We start from the raw sequence: 20,898 nt of genomic DNA on the forward strand, positions 1-20,898 counted from the left end.
CGTGTACCTGTGAATGCGCAGCCGTTTGATTTCACCCACGGTGAGTGCTAGGAATATTACTGGCAAAGTTTGTGTTTGCTTTTTAATCCCCACAATCCTTCAGAGGAGAGAGGTCCTGCATTTACAATAATCAATCAGACATGCTGAAAGGTTTGAGCACGCACAGCCCCGTCCAAAAAATATTAGCTAGCATGCTTCTCTGCCAAGACATACAGAGTCTGGTCTTAAACTATTTGCTTAATGCCTCAGCACAGCGCTGCGCAGAAAAAGGCGTAAAACATGTCATGAGGAAAACTGTGTAGTACAGCATGAGGTTAATAATGTAACTAGACCTCATTTGCGGCGATGCTTTATGTTCAGCTAAATCCTAGCAGTAGTTTTGATAGTAGGCAAATGGTCACAGAGGGCCGGTCTCGTGTAGGGTTGACCTTTCGCAATCAACTAGACCCGTTTCTTTATAGTCGTGACCTTGAGCAAACGACTCGTAGCCTCTCTGTGCTACAGGGGTGCTGCTTCTGTAATTAGTGTAGCAGATGATGAAAATTGTCCACTAAAGGGCAAAGGTATATTCTCTGTCTACATAGCTCTCGGTGTGTAAGAGATGGGACTCGGAACCAGAGTTCTAACCGCGGCCGAATGATTCTCATGATGTTTTTTCTGATAATGGTTGTCTCGTGTTCATTTTTCTGCGTTTCCTATTCAAGGTGAAGCATATAGCATGACCACTGAAATCTGAAACTGCAAACAGAAAGACTATAAGCTAGTTTTTATTGATTCACAAACACGCATAAACAGTGAAGTTCAGTTCCAAAGATAATAACTTTTATGAGTTGGCTGTATTTAGTGAATGTTCATTTCAGTATTGGTTAATATATTAATGTTAACAAATGAGACCTTGTTATGTGTTACTAATGAATCAGCCGGAGCCGTTTCTCAGTTCCCTTAATGAACTGAAGGGCATTAATGTATTTTATAAAAATTAATTTGTTAATGAATTACGTTACTACACACAAATAATGTCACTAATGTTTTTATTTTTTGTTATTGAAATGAGCCCTACAATTGGCAGCCTAATTGAATTTCTGTGTTTCCAAATATCCTAAATGGAGCTGTTAAAAGTCTGGACTTGTAAAAGGAAGCATTCTGTTTCTAAAGGTGTTTGCTGAATACGTGACAGCTATCATTAAATGACTTACGATTGCCATCCTTAAAAATGGACATGAAATCACCTATTAAAATGTTAAGGGCCTTGAAGGGCAAAACCTTTATAATAAATTTGAACAGTGACTGCTTAAAGTAGCAGCTTTTAAATGAACTGCTGTTTTAAAATCCTTCAGTCAAATCTGCTGTAACGTTGTTATCATAACGAAGACAAAGGCACAGATGGCGCTTTTTGCACGTTTAAAGTGGTAGGCTGAGATTACTCACTCAGATCTCACTGGAGTCAGAATCAGAGAGCCCCTGCTGAGATGGAGAAGGAGATTAATCTTTCCCTGTGGAGAATCGGTGCCGTTTTGACCCAAACAGACTGTTTGGAATCGGTGACTTCATATGGAGAAATATCCACATTGGGTCCTTCCTACTGTCATTTGATAGATGTGCGTCCATTAGGTCAGAGGAATTATGTGATTGCTCATCAAGGTCGGAGGTCCACGTATGCAGAAAGATCTGTAGATTTTTGTGTGCCTATTTTGATGGATCGATTATGCTGTGGAGTAGAGAACCAAAACGATATTGTTCTTATTAATTTGTTCACTCGTATCTGTTTTTTTTTCCCAACTGTAATGTGTAGGGATCCATAGTGTAACAGTCTCTCAACTCTATTTAACACATTTTACTGTGCTTTTATTCATTATTTGATGAACACGTGTTGAACACAAAAAGTAAAACTTTAGAACACTTTAGAATTATATGTTGGGTTTTTTTTCAAGAAGCTCTTTCCAATAACTGCTTTTCACGTTTTAAGTGAGCCTCAAAGACATAACTATGAACATGATTTTTTAACCTAAGGCAAGTTTTAATACGATCAAAGACTCTTATACACAATATTAGGCGACGAGATACAGCCACGTCAGTGAATTATTTTTTTCAGTTACCGGCTGTGACCGTAACAAGTGAAAGGACATTGTTGATCATCAGCCCCGCTCCTCATAACTGTACATTATAGGGCTGTAATGAAACATCGATATGGATTAGTGCCTTGATCACTGTGTAAAAATTGCTTTAAATTTAAAAAATTGCTGTGTAAAAACTTCTTTTTTTTTAAGATGCACCTTTTAACACTCTCAGGTTAGCCACATCTGCAGTATCTTAAAGGAGAAAGTGTGTTTGTGTCTGTCCTAATGGGTATACTATATTTGCGCAATTTAGAGAGCACCATTTATCTATAGACCTATAGACTCTTGTCTATCGCCATTGCTTATTTTTTGCACAAGCCACTGATGATCTGTCATCACATCTCATGGTTACTGAATCACATCAAATTTTTGTGTTGAGCTTCTGTATCAGCGAATAATGTAACTCTGACTAAGAGAATAAATGTCAGATTGTATCGTGATGAAAAGTCTAATATACAGCCTAGAACGTGGAACATTACAGTAAATAACTTTTGATTAGCTGGGAGTGTGTCATGTCACACAGTAGTCTCTCTTTCAGGGTGAACAAAGAACCTGTTGCTGGAAATGAGTTTCATCTTTTCTGAATGGGACATGGTGTAAGAAAACTGATCGCCCCTACATTCCCACATATTAACATCATTTAACATGAGTTTAACTACATCTTTATACTGGTGTGTTTATTGCAATTTTTCTGCCAAGAGTCAAGGTGTATACGATTATACCTTCCTCGGGTCATGATCAGAGAGCCGAGACCCCGCAGTGCAGGAAACTGTATAATTGTTGCCAAGCACTGCACCTACAGACAAATGTTACACAGTAGCCCCAAGCACAAAGCTGTGATCATGCACACAGTGCGAGTATTGTTATCCCTTTTTCCTTTTGTCTTCAGTGTTTTCATGGGTCCTCGTCCCTGGTGTAGGTGTTTGATGTGTGGGCTGTTCTTTAGTCTGAGCTGAGCCATTATGACAGGCAGGAGGGACTTAATAACAGTGCTTTCACCCCAAGCATGCTCCTGACAAATTACCTGTGTGAGACCTGGATTTAGAGAAGGGTCAGTGAAAAGATCACGCTCTCTCTTTTACACACACACACACACAAGCACAAGCACAGACAAACACACATTTCCTTTGTCTCTCTTGAAAAGGGAGTCTCTTAACTGGACTCTATACCTTCACACTATCATGCAGACATAATAGATGCTTAATGTCTATTCAAAGTGTTTGATGTGTGTGGGAGAATATTTCCATATTCCACATTTGGATGGAAATAAAGACAGAGGGGGATCTGTATATGTGTAATGTCACAAGCTTGCCTATTGGCAGATGGGATTTCTTAAAGGAATAATTCACCTAAATTGAAAATTCTATAATTATTGACTCACCCTTACCTTGACCTGTATGCAATAGACAATTTTTTCACGGTACAGTGACAGTTCATAGCAATCATGTCTGTCAATGAAACTACAGAAAGCACCATAAAAGCATTCCTTATATATAATTCATATGCTATATTTCAATACTTTTGATGTCACTCAATAGGACAAAAATGAATTTCGAAGGCATAGTTCACCAAAAAATGAAATGTCTGTCATTTACTAACCTTCATTACTAACCTTATTCCAAAGCTGTATGACGACTTTCTCTTTAAAAACTTCTAAAAGAAACCTAAAAGAAGATATTTTGAGTAATGTCTGAGAAATATATTTTACCTAGTGCTTTGGTCAGTGGTCAACTCAAAATATCAGGTTTGGATTAACATGAAGAGCGAATCTCTTTAAGTTTATATCCACTCCATTGCAACGTTCACTAGTGAAACCAGTGAGACTAGAGTATTGGACGGATTTGTAAATGAATTTGTTTTGTATTGTTTCGTTTTTTTTTTTTTTTAAACCAGTTATGAACCGGATCTGCTGGTTTAAAGGAAACAATACACGTTTCCGTTTAAAACGTCTTGAGGAAGATTAAATAATGACAGACTTGAGCTCTGTGCCACTGCCTCTTGACCCCGCTGTCTGTTAAGGACTGTCATTAAGAGAAGCATCTCTTGCAGTGAATCCTATTTTTCTTTCTCTCTCTGAGAAGTGCATCAGGTAGAGCTAAGCCAGAATGCAAACCCAAGCAGGTCTCGGTTGTTTCAGAAGAAGCTTTCTGCATTCTAACAGTGCTCCGCAATTCTCCCCTCGGCTTTGTGCGGTTGAGTATTGAAAATTTGCCGTTGCCGCAGTCAGTTTTCTTCAAGTCTGTCTTTTGTTCCAGTGGCTGAGCTCAGGTGCACAAAACAGACCTCTCGTTCTCTCCCCCTCTTCATCTCTCTGCGCTTCTCATTTTCCCGCTCAGCACTGACTGGATATCAAACCTGCCAATTTGCATATGAAATTGGGTGGAAAGCAAAATTAGAAGAGGCGCATTGAGTAAAAGCAGTTACACACACATGTACACACAGACATGTTTGTTCCTTTTCGCTGACTGTTCTGTTTACAAAGTTCCACCGCACCGAGAGACTCAGTGGAGTGTTTGAATTAGCGACTCGTTCAGGGCTTTGTTGCGTGATGAATATTACTGCTGTTCATTAGCATGAGTAATTAGGTCAATACCATCACGTGGTCTCGTTCATGAATGCTGTCTAAAGGTAAAGCATTTGAACATGGCACTTTCAGAGGAATGATTCCACTCTCATGTATATGTATAAATCCTCTGAGCCGTCCGCATCGTCTTTCATCCAATCAGCTTGATTCTACTTAAAAGACATTATGTGACTTGCCCATTGTGAGAGAGGATCCGGTTAGAGATCTTTAAGCAGATTATCTTATAACCGATTACATGACCTACAGACAATTGCTAAAACCCCATTCTGAAGTGGCAGTCAGGCATCATCGCAGATTGGCGATTATGCTCTTAAAGCGCCATCGGCCACCACATTCTGCCCCGTGTTGTTTTACCAGCCTCTGTAGCCTCTTCCAGCCCTGCCAGCTCGCCGTACTCCTCTGGGACAGCCGCAGGATGTTGTTTGATGGCTTTTATCCACAGACCACAAAGGGGGCTCTGTGCTAAACTCTGCGAGTTATTGCTTTAAGAGGGAAGTTTTACAGAGAGGAGATTCTTTCCTTTTTTTCCCTAGAGTCTTTGTTTTGGGATGGATAACTTGTTTCACAGAGATCCCTTTGAGAGTCTCTCTGTTTGGCAGTCCCCTTGAGGATCCCAGCTTGTTTTTTGTGCTGGTAGCAGGTAGTGAACTTGCCTCCCGTTAGAGACGCTTCACTGCGCAGTTGGTTGAACAACGGCGCCGCTCAAAGACAGTTAAAGGAACTGCATCTTTCTGAAAAGTTCAGTTTGGTAAATTCACACAACTCTGGGTCATTCGGAGGCTTTATTCCAATTTTTTCTGACTAATTGATTGACTTTTGTCTTTATGTTTCCTTTTTATTTTTTTTTATCTTTTATTTTCTACATGTAGTTTTTTAGCAGTAGTAGTGTTGGGCAGCAAAAACAGAACAGAGACATAGTATTACTTTAAGAAGAGTCTGAAGGACCTATGTGGGTATATATATATATATATATATATATATATATATATATATATATATATATATATATATATATATATATATATATATATATATATATATAAAATAGGAAATGCATCATAAACACAGCACAAAAACTTATTGCACATATAAAAATAAAATATAATAATATTATTTCATTAAAATAGTAAATATAAAACCTTTATTATGACATATATTTATGCAATATTTTAATAGAACAATGAAAGAAAATATTCTTTAATAAAAGGTTTCAAACCAATGAACGTACATGTTGACATGTAGTCACTGAAAACATTGTGTTTTTTAGGTGATCTTGGTGAGCTCCAGCATCAATGAACGTGACCAGATGCTCTTCATCAGCACAGATGAGGGTTCATCCTTCCAACGGCAGCCTGTCTCCTTCTCCGTGGATACACTCCTCTTTCATCCATCTGAGGAAGACAAACTTTTGGCTTACAGCAAGGAGGCGAAGGTCAGTGATGAAATTGTTGGCCAACACAGATTAATGCAGTCAAGTAAATGACTAATAATGACACCAATTGAAGTCAGTGTTTTTTGGCAGCTCCGAACCGGTTGCTCACAAGACCATAATGTGTCTTAATTCCTGCTACATGTTTGTGGCTTTTCTTGTCAGGCTCAACTGCCTGAATTAGTCTTTGTAGATTTTTCAGTATTAATGATTTAGGTCTCAGCTGAACTCCTTCACCAACTGTTCTCGACACATTTCTCACCCAGCTTTGTTTATGGCTCTGCTTTTTGCTCTCCAGCATATTGGCATCCTCATTATTAGAGTTATGAGCAGCACTGTTTGGCCTTCAGGCCATGGTTGTCTCTCGCTAAAGAGCATGTTTACATTGTTAACGGCTGGGTGAGCAACGAGGCAAGATCTATGTGCGTGTTTGTGTGTGCGTGCGTGTTTATGTGCGGTTGATGAATTGCTAAAACCCCTAGACACTGCTTGCAACACGCTGAATTTATCATCCCTGAGATTAAATGGGAAAGACAATGAAAAGTGTGCATTTGTCTGTGCTTATTGTTATGGTGCAGTCTGGTGGTTATTTTCCATGCAAGTGGTGATCGATATAATCTCATTATAGGGATGATCAATTGAGGACAGATGCATGCACACAGACACACACTCAACATATGTGATTGTAATTGGTATATATGGACAGTTTTCCACAATCGAATCGTTATACAGTATGCAATGAATCGCTCATCTAATTCTTACGATCGTGAGAATTTGCAAAGTGTGCTTTAATCTAATTCAGCCTAAAAATCAATGTAAGGACCGGTGCTTCAAACGTCCAGTGACAGTAAACAGTGATTTATTTGTGTTTCTTTTTTTTTTTTCAGCTGTACATCTCCACCGATCTGGGTCACAAATGGACTCTGCTACAGGAGCGTGTTACAAAAGACAGAGTTTTTTGGTGATTTTTTTCCCCCCTAAATTCATCCTACAATGCTTCAGTGCTATTTAGTAGAATGTCTAAACTGCTACCTCCATACTGCGGGGATGACAGGATGTAAAGCTTCATAAAAACCATTAAACAGACTAAAATGTGAGCTGTTATTCACTTAAAATGTTGATTGACGACAGTGGTCACCATTTACTTTCATTGGAAAACAACAAATTTGACATTCTGCTAAAAATAGCTTATTTTGTATTTCACAGAACTAAGTCAGTCTGGGTGTCAGTACTGGTTTGTTTTACTTTACATTGCCCTCTGAGAGTTTCTTTTTAATCTTTTTTTCCCTCTTTTTCTTCTTCCACCTTCTTAGTGGAATTCAACCCCTTCTTTTATTTTCCATTCCTTCGCTCCCGGGTTATGGTTCACTGCTATCACAGCTGGGATTGAAATCCTGTACAGAAGTGATTTATTTCTCCACCCCAACCAGTCTTTCTGTCTGACCCTCTCTTTCTCTTTTTTGATCTCTCTTTCCTGATCTTTTGCTCTCTTCTGCTTGCATGCCATCCTCCCAGCGCGCTTTACCAGATTCACAACACGCGATATACAATTCTGTATAGTTCGTCTGTGGTTGATTGTGATAAAAGACGAAAACGTCAGCTCCCTGTCAGCATCCACCGTAATAAACCCCATCCAGCACGTGTTTTATTTGGCTGGAGGTTTTACAATGACACTATAAATTTGAAACTGTTTTTACTCTATCCCTCAGCAGCAGAGGTTTGATAAGGGTCATACCCCTTCCCTCTCTACTGTCTCTAAACCTCTTAAAACATCTCAGAGAATTGCCTGAGAAGACGCGACAGAATCAGTTCATAGTGAGGGTTGTGGCTCTCTTGTCCTCCCCGTCTGCTGCCTCGCTCATAAAACAAAAGAAGGGGAGGTCTGGGAGGAAAGAGCATAAATCAGCATGGCTTTAATGGACAGGGATGCTGTCTGGGAGGGTGGTCCGTACCGTGTGGTCAGGAGAGGAGTCTTAAGCTCATTGCAACTTATTATGTGATGTTGAGACATGACGGTCAAGTAATCTGCTATAAATCAGTGTGGACCAAGATTACGTAGCCATTAAGTTGCTGTAAATATTGTCATGTCATAATGCATTGCTTTAGAAATATCACAGGAATTTAGAACAAGCTGTCAGATAGAGACATTAAAACGCATGTTTTTCCCCCAAAGCAGTAAAGCTAAAACATCACCCAGCAGCCGATTCTATTGGCTTATAGATTTCATTGATCAAACAAAGTCCTGATTGCCCACACAGACCTGAAACAAAGAAACCAGTAGGACATCCTAACAGATTCATCAGTGTAATTGGTTACACTTTATATTATGTGACCTTAACTACTATGTACTTGTGTCCAAAAAATAGGTGCATTACAGATTACATGCATGTATGTACACAAGTACATAATAGTTAAGACCCGCTAATATAATTTTTTTTGTGACAGCTGACTAAGTGATTTTAAAACCAATAAAAATGTACCCACAAAAAAGATGCTGTTAATTTTCTGCTGTACAGTTGAGAAGGTTCTGTTAGGGGTTTGTTTTAAAGGGATGGTTACCCCATCCATTCTGTCATTATTTACTCAAAATTATTCAACTTTGTTCTTCTGTGCAACAGAAAATTTGAAAAGTGTCACTGTTTTGTGTGCGATTACAAGCATTCTCGCTTCAAAGCTTTCCATTTTTTGTTAAATTAAGTCATTGGAACAACATGAAGGTGAGCAGATGCAGAAAGAATTGCAATTTTGGATTGAACTATCCCTTTAAGATGTCCTTCTGCGTGTGTGAGTGGGCCTTGTTTGATCCTCTCAATGTGTTACTAACTGTATGCTTTGTTTAAGGGCCGTGACGGGGGTGGATGTGGATCTTGATTTGGTTCACATGGAGATTCAAGACATCGGTGGTGGTAAGGGAGCTCATGTGTTTATAAAACAGCGCATTTCAATTCCATTTTACATACCGTATCAAACCACTGCGAACAAGGACAGATGGGATGTTTTAGGTCTTCGGTTTTGCCTCATTCAAACAAACGTCTTTCAGAGAAATTCCTCTTGGCCGAGCAGTTTTGTAAGGCTTGTGTGTTTGTGTGCATGAAAGAGACCAGATGCAGACTGTTGCATAGAGCTCTATCACACTCAAGCCAGTGAAGGTTAAACACAGCCTGACAGTCACATTGCAACCCACAAACACATACACTCAACCCCTGAGGGAGGTGAGAGTTGTGTCTAACCAGTATAAAAAAATCACACTGGACACATAAATCAAGCTCTTCTTTTGATAAATGAACTTTCAGTTGCGGTTTTACTCTTTATCTGTTGAGATTGTGTCACACTGACAGTTGCAGACCTCAAGTGTTTTTTCTTCAGCTCAGTGGCTCCTTCAACCTCTCATAGGATGTGTTCTGTGTGTGTGTGTGTGTGTGTGTGTGTGTGTGCACGTCTGACCTTGTGTGACAGAAGACAGAAGCAAAGCGCTCAGCCATTCTAATTGCTTTTTAATGAATTTCTCTGCTGTACTGCTTTGATTAACCATTCGTCCTCTTCAGTGAAGTAGTCTGCCCGTTTGTTTGCCTAAAATTAATAACAAAAAATAAAACCCACAGAGAATGAGAGGAAACAACATTATGAGAATAGCAATTAAGTTCCCCACTTTGATATGTAACCTTTGGCCATGATTTTTGGAGTCTCCGTTCTCCTCTAATTTTTTCATCATTTCACAATTGGTTGTCATTTTTATTCAAGTTTGGAGAATTGATGAATGTGTGTGTAGAGGTTGCTGAGCCAGCTATTGTGTGAGATACTAAACAGAAAGGCCATTGCGACAGGGCACCTCGGCACTGTTTTCTCATAATTAATTTCCTGCCATTCTGGAGCAAAGCGGTGTGTTTAGTGAGGATCAGATTCAGCTAATTTTGTTAAGAGCTCCATCTCTTTTTTTTTTTTTTTTTTTGCAGATATCTTTCACTTCATTCACCTTTAGAATGGCTTCCAAACACTCTCTTAGAAAAGCTGTATGATTAGACACAGAAATAAAATTCCTTTCAAACTTTTGAAAGTCAAATTGTTACCTTTACTTTTCCTCTGACCCTTTTTGTGTGTGTTTTTCTGTCTTTCACCAGGATACCTTTATGTGACATGTCTCATACAAAATTGCTCTGATAAAATGGTGACAGCACAGTTCTTGGGGAAGATTGACCACAATTCCCTCTCAGTGCAAGATGAATACATATTTGTGAAGGTAAATTGATGTTACATATTTTTCACATGATGTATATACATATCTATTCAGACAGATCCATTCAGACTTAAGATATATATATATATATTTGTATAAATATATATGTTTTTCAGGATTCTTTTAATACTTTGATGAATATTCAAAGGGACAGCTTTTATTTAATATATAATATAAATTGCTTTACTGTCACTACTGGCAAAATAAACCTTGGTCAGAGTCTTGTATTACCTTAAAAGGGTTTATTTTATGATCATTATCATTGTCACATTATGTCACTTAAATAAATAAATGTACTGAGCTTAATATATATATATATATATATATATATATATATATATATATATATATATATATATATATATATATATAGATATAGAGTGAGGAGGACCATGCACCTGCAGGTCTCAGGGTGTTTAACCCATATTACAAATCACCAGTTAACCTTGACCCCTAAAAAAAATTAAAAAAGAGCTGTTGGTCCTCATGGCCAAAATTATTAAGTGCTCCAAAAAATTAAGCTAATATGCAAGACTGTATTTCTGAAAACATTCACAGCTCAGTGAATGTTTTCAGAAGTGCATTCCTGATTTTCTTTAACAGTGTGTAGTTTTGCCAGTGTTGCGGGCATACTGCATATTAGCTTCATTTTGGTAGCACTTAACAGTAATTTTGGTCTCACATTCCTTATTTTGAACTACGGTATTGCTTTTCCCTTTTCTTCTTTTATTCTGATATTTTATAATTAGTCAATGACTCAAGGACATTTGCTCGCTCTGTAATAATTTCTCTCACCCCCCCATCCCCCTCACCTCTTCAGATGTTTTTTGAAGGGATTGCAGCTGTTGAAAAAGAATTTAGATATGCCCTTGAGAAACAGGACTACAGTGTGTGAAATGTTTGTGTTTAGACAAGCTGTTTCAAACTGGACACAATTTGTGTGAACCATAGAGACCAGCAGACAGAGCTTCAGTGCTAGTAGAGACTGAATCTGTTGGGATAGTAGCTAGGTAAAATCGACATTGTGAATTGAGATGGCCAAGAATGAATAGGAAAATGAGAGTGGTTTGTCTCAAAATTGCTGACAGTGAAGACATGACCCCATCATTGGGATAGTGAAACAAAAATACAGTCTTTTACTGTCTGTCTTCTATTTTTTTTCTTTTTAGGTAACTACAGGAAATCGGACCAAGTATTACGTCTCATATCGGAGAAATGAATTTGTTCAGATGAGATTCCCTAAATATGCCCTTCCAAAGGTACGGTCATCAGAAATGTAGCTGTAAAATGATTGATATTTACTATATTAATTATTATTGATAATTTACTATATAGTTAAATGCAAACTGATATTTTTATATCAAAATTGTTGTAAATGTGTAAATTCTTGTTTTAACTTTTTGCTACTTAATCTTATTCAATCACAGCACCATAACTTATCACACCTATCAAGGCATATATCTATTTTTGTAATAAAAACCAGCACAAGTGTCACATTGGGTGATATTTTTTAAACACAATTGCCAGTATGCTATTGCTGCATTCAAAGAAAATAGTTAAAAAGTAAGAGCAGAATTACTGTAGCAATGGTTTTTCATCCTTTGCATAAGTGTTTTTGAACAAATTGACTGAGCAAATTATTTGATTACTGAATCATGAATACAGTTTTTTTTTGTTTAATTACTTAAGAAATCAATGAGTTTCATCAAATCGGTTACTAATATCTACTATAGCAGCATTGTGTGCGTGTTTAGTTTTTTATTTAAAGTTACTGCTGTTTTTTTCATGAACTATATACCAAATGTGAGTCACTGTTTGAAGGTGGTTATTGTTCTTTTATCATCTGCAGCTGTTGTGGATTTCACTTTAAAGCCGGAGACTGACTATGACGTATTGCAGCAATATGTATGAACTGAAGAGCACAGTTGGTGTCTAGCATTGAAACACTACACCATTACAACCCAGATGTGGGTTTAACCTACTGAGGAGCCGTGATGTATGGCAGTAATATGCCGGCGAAAGAAGACAGCTGGCTAAGGGTTACAGCTGATGACTGACCAGGCTGTCTGTGGCTCTAACCCAAGGGAGTGCTTCAGTAAAATGCTGGCTGACTGTAATTGAATAACATTGATTGGAGTGGAGGCCGGAGGGGCCTGCCTCATGTATATTTCACCTCAGAGAGAGGCAGGGAAAGGAGAGAGGCTGTAGGGCAGCTGCTGTCAATGGCATTTGTAACTATGCCAACCACTGATTCACTGTGACAGAGTGAAAGAGAGAGAGAGAAAAGTGTAAGAGAAGAGTACTACTAAGAAAGATGCCCCAGATTACCAGGCATTCGCCTTAATGGCAAAGGATAAAAGCTTTGATTTAATTACTGTAGAAGTTGAACATGCTATATATTAATTCGCTCCGTGCCTTCAAGTGCATGTGGTTTTTTGTGACTATTTAGAACGGATATATTTATCATTTTGTAGGTTAAAGCTTTATTGGTGTTTTACCCTCTCTAGACTCTTTGCTTTGCTCTTTTAGTTGCTTGTCGCTTGACTGAGCAGATAGGTCAAATTTTAGACACCCGGTTCAGGAACCCAGAAGAGAGCAGGAGTGTGTGAGAGAGATGGGGTTGGCTGATGTTGTGCCCATATTTTCCACATTGAATAATTGAAAACCTTTTGAAAAATGCAAAACCCAATTCCAGTATGCAGTCTCAGATCTCTCCTGAAGTTCCTTTCTTTATGTTATGGATTAATGATGGTTCATGGCTCCAGTGGTACGATTTGTTTGTTGTAACACACCTAGGGCACTAAATGGCTAAGTGCCGCTTCTTCTTTCCTTTTTTTTCCCCATTTTGACTTTTGTCTTTTTGATTTTAAAAACTCTTTTGAACTGATTTTTGTTTGCTTGCTGTTTTATAAGTTTGCATTAAGTAAAGCTTGGAAAATTAATAAGCTGATTTTATTGAAAATTTGTTCACCCTAAAATGATACCTGTGCAACACAGAGAGCTTGATTAAATGATGACAGAATTTTCAGTTTTGGGTGAAGACGTGTTCTAATCTGTGTTTCGGGATGGAATCAGTCTATCTAAAATGAACATTAAATAAAATAACATTAACATGTCAAATCTCAGGAGACACATTTCAATCAACTTGATTTCCAGTCATTAAGTACACTTGAGAAACATCACCGTTCTGGAAAACGTAACTTTGTGACGCATCTGTAATTTTGCAGGCCTACTTTAAATGTTTCAGCTTAGACAAATGTTGGTATTGCAATCCAGTTGCAATCGCCCCTGAACCACACACAATCACTTAAAAGGCCTGGTGTTCTTTTACTTGAAGCAGACTGTGAATAGAAACAATACTATTGATTTTGGTCAATTAAGACCTGTTTCTCCGCTTCAACAATGAAACCGCATGACCAGAATTCAAATGCACCACTGTGAATCCACCAGACAAAGATTTTTCTGCTGGAGCGCTAATATGCCATTTCATTTTTCTTTTCTTTTCTTTCTTTCTTTCTCTACAGATTTGCTGTCTTTCCATCCATCCATTCGTACTGTTACCTATCCGATCCTTCTTTCGTAGTCACTCAGTCAGCCTGCTGATAATGCACTCAGGGATTGTGGTTGTAGGCAGAGACACAAATGTCCTGCAGCTGTGTCATGGCTGATAGGGGTCCTGTGCCTGCTGTCAGAGACAGATGGATAGTGGTGTCTTAAGTTCTGATAGTGCTGTTATCAGTACTGTGGACCTGAGTGTCCTGTCACACAGTATGCTAGACAGAGACAGAACCTGTCTAGCTAATAGAATGTTAGACTTTAAAAGAAAAGGCACGTGCTTCACTTATAGATTCCTGTTCTAATGTTGTTCTTGTTGCTATTTGTGTGCTGATTTAGATTATCTTATAATCCATGTTTAAAACTTCCACTCTCTCTGGGGGAACTTTCAGCGGCTGTGTTTCACAGCAGTGACTTCATTTTCTTGCGTAAGACTTGGTGGGAAGATGACCTCATTGTTAAAATTTTAATGCACAACTAACTAAAAGATGATGAGCTGTTCTTATTTGACCTCAAATCAACAGCCAAGAATTACATTGCAGTTCTAGTCAAGAGGCGTGTTCAGTACCATCTCAAAATCTGATCAAAAAATAGCAATCAGTCAGCTCTTATGATTTGTGATCGCTTGTCTCCAGATGTCATTATGAGCCTCCTGAGGTTAAAAGGTTAAATTCAATTTAAAATAATGTCTGTAAAGCCATCTACACATTTACACTCCCCTCTATATAAGAGCTTCTCTGAAATTAAATATTTGCATTCATTTCATCAGAATAGTCTAAGCCTTCTGGGGAAATTGGTACTTTTCAGAAGTGTTTGTGTGTGGATATAGAAAGATATTTTAGGAACGAAGAGAACATAGGGATGAAACAGGATTAGAAGTCTCTGTAACAGTGAGTTGGAAGAGATGTGCATGAGGTTTTTTTTCAACTTTCTTTAAGCCAAGACTTTCCAAGTTGGATCATTGATCATAATAAGCTGGAATTGCAAATGTTGATGGTACCATTTTGTTTGCATGCGTTTTGTGTTTTGATGAAAAATAGTGATAAATCCTGCCAGAAAACAACTCATTTAAATGGGTTATGAGGAGACAGACCAGACCACATTTTCCGTCATGCTCTGTGGCACCACAAGAATTATAAAATAGACAGATGCAGCGTCAGTCATACAACTAATGTGCATCATTATGTTCCATTAGAAAAGCCTCCTGTCTTTTTGGGAAGTGAAAAATAATGTTTTGAAATTGCCAGTATGAAATGAAATTGTCTGGCTATTTATTTCTAATTCCTTTTAATTCTGACTGAAATTATTTGAATCATGTCATAATAATTGACATTAATAAAGCCGATATAAGACATAAACTATTTATGTTGCAAATATTACTCAGCAAACCTCCCTATCATGCACGTACAGTAAAGATGCGTTGGTCCATATGCACATGCACACACACATAGTTACAGGTGCTCTTTAAGTGTGTTGCTTATCGTTCTGATTCCATCCTATAATTCTCAGAGTAAACAGGTGTTGTGTAACTGACCTCTCACAGAAGGGGTTTAGTGCCTCTAAACTGCTGTTAGTGGGACATAAGTGAGAAATAGCCTTAGAATTTGGTCTCTAAAGCACATTAAAGCTACACAGCGCTTGGGGGACTTTGCTAGCTCTTCACTTAAGTTCTTATGAATGAATTCAGCTGGGGGCTTGAGCTTGTACCCTTCATCTTGCCTAAATTAATGCGACCCACTTTTACTTTATCGGGAGGAACAACATGGTGGCAAACTCCCAGTCCTGACCCAGTCGTTGCCAGGGTGCCCTGCTGTAGGCATCTAAGCTACCAAAACTGAGCAGCTTAATGTTGATTTCGGTATTTTAAAGTAAACCAGTATAGCTAATTATAGGATGGATTCATTAATTGTTCATGCTTTAATTTCATCTAAATCTGTCCCTACACAGTTCATGTTCCAACTCAGTTCTTCGCAGCAGCTCAAAATAAACTTTTAATTTCAAAGCAACTAAATATAATCACTATGGATTTATATGCAGCTCATTTTTGTGGTTGTTTTATGTAAGCACAAGTGAAAGCGTTCAGCTTTTCTATCTCTCTTCACACAAAGACCCAAGCCCAAACGAATACGGTTAATTATCTGCTGAGAATACTCAAACTGCCATTTGCATTGAACTTATTTTACTTTTATCTTTACATGAGGTTCTAATCTTCTTGTGAGGTTCTAATCTTCTTGTGAGGTTCTAATCTTCTTGTGCGGTATCTTTCTGCTTCCCTGTTTTTGTCTTTCTGTGCAGGATGTGCAAATAGTGAGTACAGATGAGAATCAGGTATTCCTGGCCCTGCAGGAATGGTATCAAACAGACACGTACAACCTCTACCAGTCAGATCCACAAGGTGTCTATTACTCGATTGTGTTGGAGAACGTCCGCAGCACCAAGCAGCCTGAAGAGAATGTCCTCATCGACATCTTGGAGGTCAACATTTCACCCCATACTGTACTTGTGTAAAATGAGGCAGTGTGGGCTTCACATCCTACCTACTGCATAATGAACTAAACATAGTTAAGCTGTTGAAAGTTAGCATTGTTAGAGACCTTTACCTATAACACTTCAAAAAAACACACATAAAAATGAAGAGATTGCTTATGATCTAGTAACTCTGCCTTCACGCATTTATTATTTATTGCCAGCAGCATGCTTAAATAAATAAGTGATTCTAGAAAGCTGATGTTACTGTTCTACTGAAACAAGTTTTATCTAACACATTGAACAATTTCTTAGACAGTTGTGACTTTGCCATAATTTGATTTGCTAATACTTTACAGGACATATTTTGGAATATCACATCCTTTGGTTGTGTGTATAATTTCCAGGTTCGTGGCATCAAGGGCGTATTCTTAGCCAATCAAAAACTTGATGGAAAAGTGATCACTCTTATCACCTACAACAAAGGCAGAGACTGGGTACCACTGGCTCCTCCCACAACTGATATGAATGGCAAACCTGTCAGCTGCAAGCAGGTAAATATGCCTGTTCATTCCTCATTCCACTATCCGTTCCAACTTTTCAAATGGTTATTTGCATTTCTATGTATCTATCAGTGCTAAACTAATTTTAGCCTAGCTTAGCGCCCATTTTATTTGTATTTGAAAAGTTAAACTGAAAAATTGCTGATTTTATTTAGTCACTTTTTATTATTCAGCTGATACTTGGATTTCCCAGACATGCTGCTTACATAGGATATTCATAAATATAGTACCATGCAAACATCTAGGGTTAGTAAGATACAACAACAACAACAACAACAACAACAACAGCTTACAGAAAATACTTTTTTATTAATACCTTTAATAGCAAGAATCCAGTTAATCAAAAGTGACAGTAAAAACTTGTGTTGTTGCAAAAGATTTATATTACAAATTCTTTTCTTTTGAACTTTTGAAATGTGTAATGTTTCCACAGCTGCACAATTGTTTTCAGTAATGATACCAATTAGAAATGCTTCTTGGGCACCTAATGATCATGTGACACTAAAGACTGGAATAATGACTGCAGAAAATTCAGCTTTGCTATCCAAGAAATAAATTACATTTTTTTTTAAGATTAAATAAGGACATTATTTTTCCTCAAATAAATGCAGCTTTTGTAAGCAAAAGACACTTTCAAAAACATGAAAAAAACTCTTACAGACCCCTTTTGATTGGAAGTGTACATAACATACCCACAAACCAAAATCTACAAAGCAGTCCTTGATTTAAATATACAATAATTGTGTAGATGTATTTTTTCCCTTTCAGTTCATTGCATATTCATACCAACAAAATCGTGACTTTATTTCATTATGCATCTGCAGATATATATCCAGCCCACACTCTTCTTTTTTCCTGTTCAGAATGATTGTACCACAACTGTCTCAGACACAGACGTGAAGTCATTGACCCCTCGATCTGACTCATCTCCCGCTGTTTGCGGTTGAGGGTTGGTGGGCAGAGCAGGCACTGGTTCTGCTGCTGTCTCATGAGACAAAAAAGAAAAACCGATTTGAGTCATCAATCCACTCACATACACACACACGCACACAGCTAGAGATGATATGTATCATTATATATGCCCATTTTAAACTCTGTGACTGGTAGCTGGCCATTAATTAAGACACAAATATGGTTTCTGGCAAACATGAGACAAGACAAGACAAGATATAAATCACAAGTTGAAAGGACATGTATTGACTTCACTCTCCTTTCCTGTCTGTCTAGCCAACTATCTTCATCTCTCATCCGTCCGTTTGACATGTCTTTTTTCTCATTGTTCTCTCTTCTCCTCACTTATCAACACTTTCTCTTCCTTCTTCTCTCATTTTTTGTCATTTTTACTGCTCTTCTCATTTTTTTATTACCACCCTGCTGACGTTTTTGGCACCTTAAATATGCTTTATATTCATGCTCTGATTCATCTGTTATCTGGAACATTATGTCGTACGACTTGTGAAGTGATTTTAAATTATGGGCTGCTTACTGTAGAACTTCGACTGTTATTTGTGTGTGTTAATGCAAGGTGGTTTTGTGTGTTTGTCAGAGTCTAGATTTTCTACTAAGTGCACACCTTATGTTATCTACTAAGTAATAATTGTCATGTTCTACAAAGTACAAAAATAATTTCTCTTTGTCTCTGCTCCTCTTCCTAGCCTGACTGTCACCTCCATCTCCACCTGCGATGGGCTGACAACCCTTATGTGTCTGGAACGGTCCACACTAAAGATTCGGCCCCAGGACTCATAATGGGTGCAGGTCAGTCTCCGTAACAGCTCTTACACATCAGCACTGTCACCATAGCGATGTGGAGCCCAACAACTCAAATCAAACAAAGCTGTGTAGTGCTTTTCAATTACAAGAAATAATTATATTACAGATCCAAATCTGCACTACAGCATGTTTAGGAAAATTGTGACAGTGTGAACAAAGCAGACTGTTTCTTCACAATAAAGCAAAGGAATACTGAGAAATATTTTTAGGAGGGAAAATTGAATGTGATGTACCATTTCTGAGTGTTGTGCAATGCCATTAAGCCCACACTGAGGCACAAAAGGAGGCAGGCGCGAATATATGAAATATTTGCTCTTTATTGCCACAGGGTTCATGGGGGATTGAGGAAGACAATGCATTAATGTTCTTGAATCCGAGGCTAAAACTATTGCCAGTTCACAAGGTCATCAAGTCTGTCCATTCCCTCAGGGTTACAGACACACACACACAGTGTCACAGTGACTTATTTCTCTTACTAACAAGCACCTGAGCGGTCGCTGGTTTTAAACACTTTGCAGCTTGTTCTCACCATATAAATATAAAGGTACATGTACGTACACTGCACACAGTGAGCAGAGTCTCCATCAAAATCCTGCTTTCTCTTGCTATTATTGTGCACTTCCTCAGTAAAGTGTTCAGCTCTAACTAGTTCTCAGCCTTTGATCCACAATAGCCTCCAGTTTTCTCTCAGTTTCATTCTTTTTATATGCAACTCCTCCTTCTCTCTTAAAATTAAACAAAGTGAGGAAATTGCTGCTTCGCCTCAAGTTAAAAAGAAGAAAATTAAAGACTCTCTCTCCCTCTTTGTATTGATATGAAGATGTTCTGTTATCTACTCTTCAGGTAACCTTGGGTCTCAGCTGGTTGAATATAAAGAGGAGATGTACATCACTTCAGACTGTGGCAAGACCTGGAGACAGGTGAGAATGAACACGAAAAGTGTCAGAAAAATGCTTCATTATATCTTCTTCTGTGACTTGTCACGACTCTTTAGGTTTGCACTTTGTATTTAACACTCACCTTTCCCAACGGTTTGCTCGTTGAATTCAGATCTCTGTTTCTCTTGTTCCCCTTCTGCCCAATTTCGTTTGACATCCTCTCATTTGTTGGCGTTTCAGCGCTCAGTATGTGGCAGACTTAGTCTTAATGTCTTTTCAATGATTTTCGAGATTGTTGCTGCCTCTCATTTCCTAAGCTCCACTCGATTTTTCCCTAATGATATTAAATCTTGATTATGAAAATTATGAAGATGAACTTCAACAGATTTTTTCATTTGCTCACTGTAGGTTTTCGAAGAAGAACACCACATTCTTTATCTGGATCATGGCGGTGTCATTGTGGCCATTAAGGACACCTCTATCCCTTTAAAAATACTCAAGTAAGTTTAGTTTTTTTTCTGTAATATGATGTCTTGACATCATTTGTAAGTATTTGAATTCAAAAGCTCAGATGTACCCAGTTGCTGACATGACAAAGTCTCACAGCAGAAAGAGAATCTAGTAGTAAACACTGTAAATAGGGTCAGGCTAGCATGAAAAACAGAAATTCAAGACTTCCCTCCCTGGCTTTTGCTGACCTGATTGTGCTGGTAATCCTTTGAGTGAGTGCTTTAAGAAGCTCATTTGGCTTCGGAGGGCTCTTCAGACCACCCTGAGTTCCCCAGCAGCCTAAATCTCGTCCTATGCACTAAGACAACTCTTTACCCATATTATATTAAGTGATTCACATACTAGATATCGAGTTCACCTTGCTTCACAAATGTACGTAAAGGGGAGACCTATGAAGATCAAAGAGAAAATCATTACCATCTCTCACATAAGCCTTGAAGCCTTTCATCGGCATTGAGTCTTGGCAGTACAAACACAGCTTCTGTCAGGATAAAACTAAGAGCTTGTAGTGCTTACGCTGGCTTGTAGCCTACACTGTGAGAATCAACACGGACAGAGGGATTTTTGCAGCTGACAGTATGTTCAGAATTTTTATGAAGAGATGAGCGAATGTATCGCATGTATAATTAACTGAAAGTATTTTTTAAATGTGTAAACTGAGTTTCATGTTTGTTTAACTACAATACACTACAATACAGTCTTCACTCTAAGCAGACTAATGTAATGGGTCGTGTAATATATGAAATACAACTATTTCTTTATGCATGGCAAGTATTCCTAATACAACAT

The 20,898-nt window shown here is 38.1% G+C and overlaps 1 protein-coding gene across 3 annotated transcripts in view; it reads left to right on the forward strand.

Annotated features, from left to right (window-relative positions):
- sorcs2 (sortilin-related VPS10 domain containing receptor 2) overlaps window positions 1-20,898 on the forward strand; it is a 132,670-nt gene that overhangs the window by 98,536 nt on the left and 13,236 nt on the right. For all 3 annotated transcript variants that reach the window (XM_043245594.1, XM_043245595.1, XM_043245596.1), the window contains exons 4-13: window positions 5,969-6,133; window positions 7,018-7,091; window positions 8,972-9,036; window positions 10,249-10,367; window positions 11,534-11,623; window positions 16,215-16,394; window positions 16,793-16,939; window positions 18,604-18,706; window positions 19,565-19,641; window positions 20,008-20,099. In XM_043245594.1, coding sequence (XP_043101529.1) covers window positions 5,969-6,133; window positions 7,018-7,091; window positions 8,972-9,036; window positions 10,249-10,367; window positions 11,534-11,623; window positions 16,215-16,394; window positions 16,793-16,939; window positions 18,604-18,706; window positions 19,565-19,641; window positions 20,008-20,099 — 1,112 coding nt within the window. The remainder of the gene's footprint in view (window positions 1-5,968; window positions 6,134-7,017; window positions 7,092-8,971; window positions 9,037-10,248; window positions 10,368-11,533; window positions 11,624-16,214; window positions 16,395-16,792; window positions 16,940-18,603; window positions 18,707-19,564; window positions 19,642-20,007; window positions 20,100-20,898) is intronic.

Source organism: Puntigrus tetrazona, chromosome 7, assembly GCF_018831695.1.
Source record: "Puntigrus tetrazona isolate hp1 chromosome 7, ASM1883169v1, whole genome shotgun sequence".
NCBI lineage: Eukaryota > Metazoa > Chordata > Actinopteri > Cypriniformes > Cyprinidae > Puntigrus > Puntigrus tetrazona.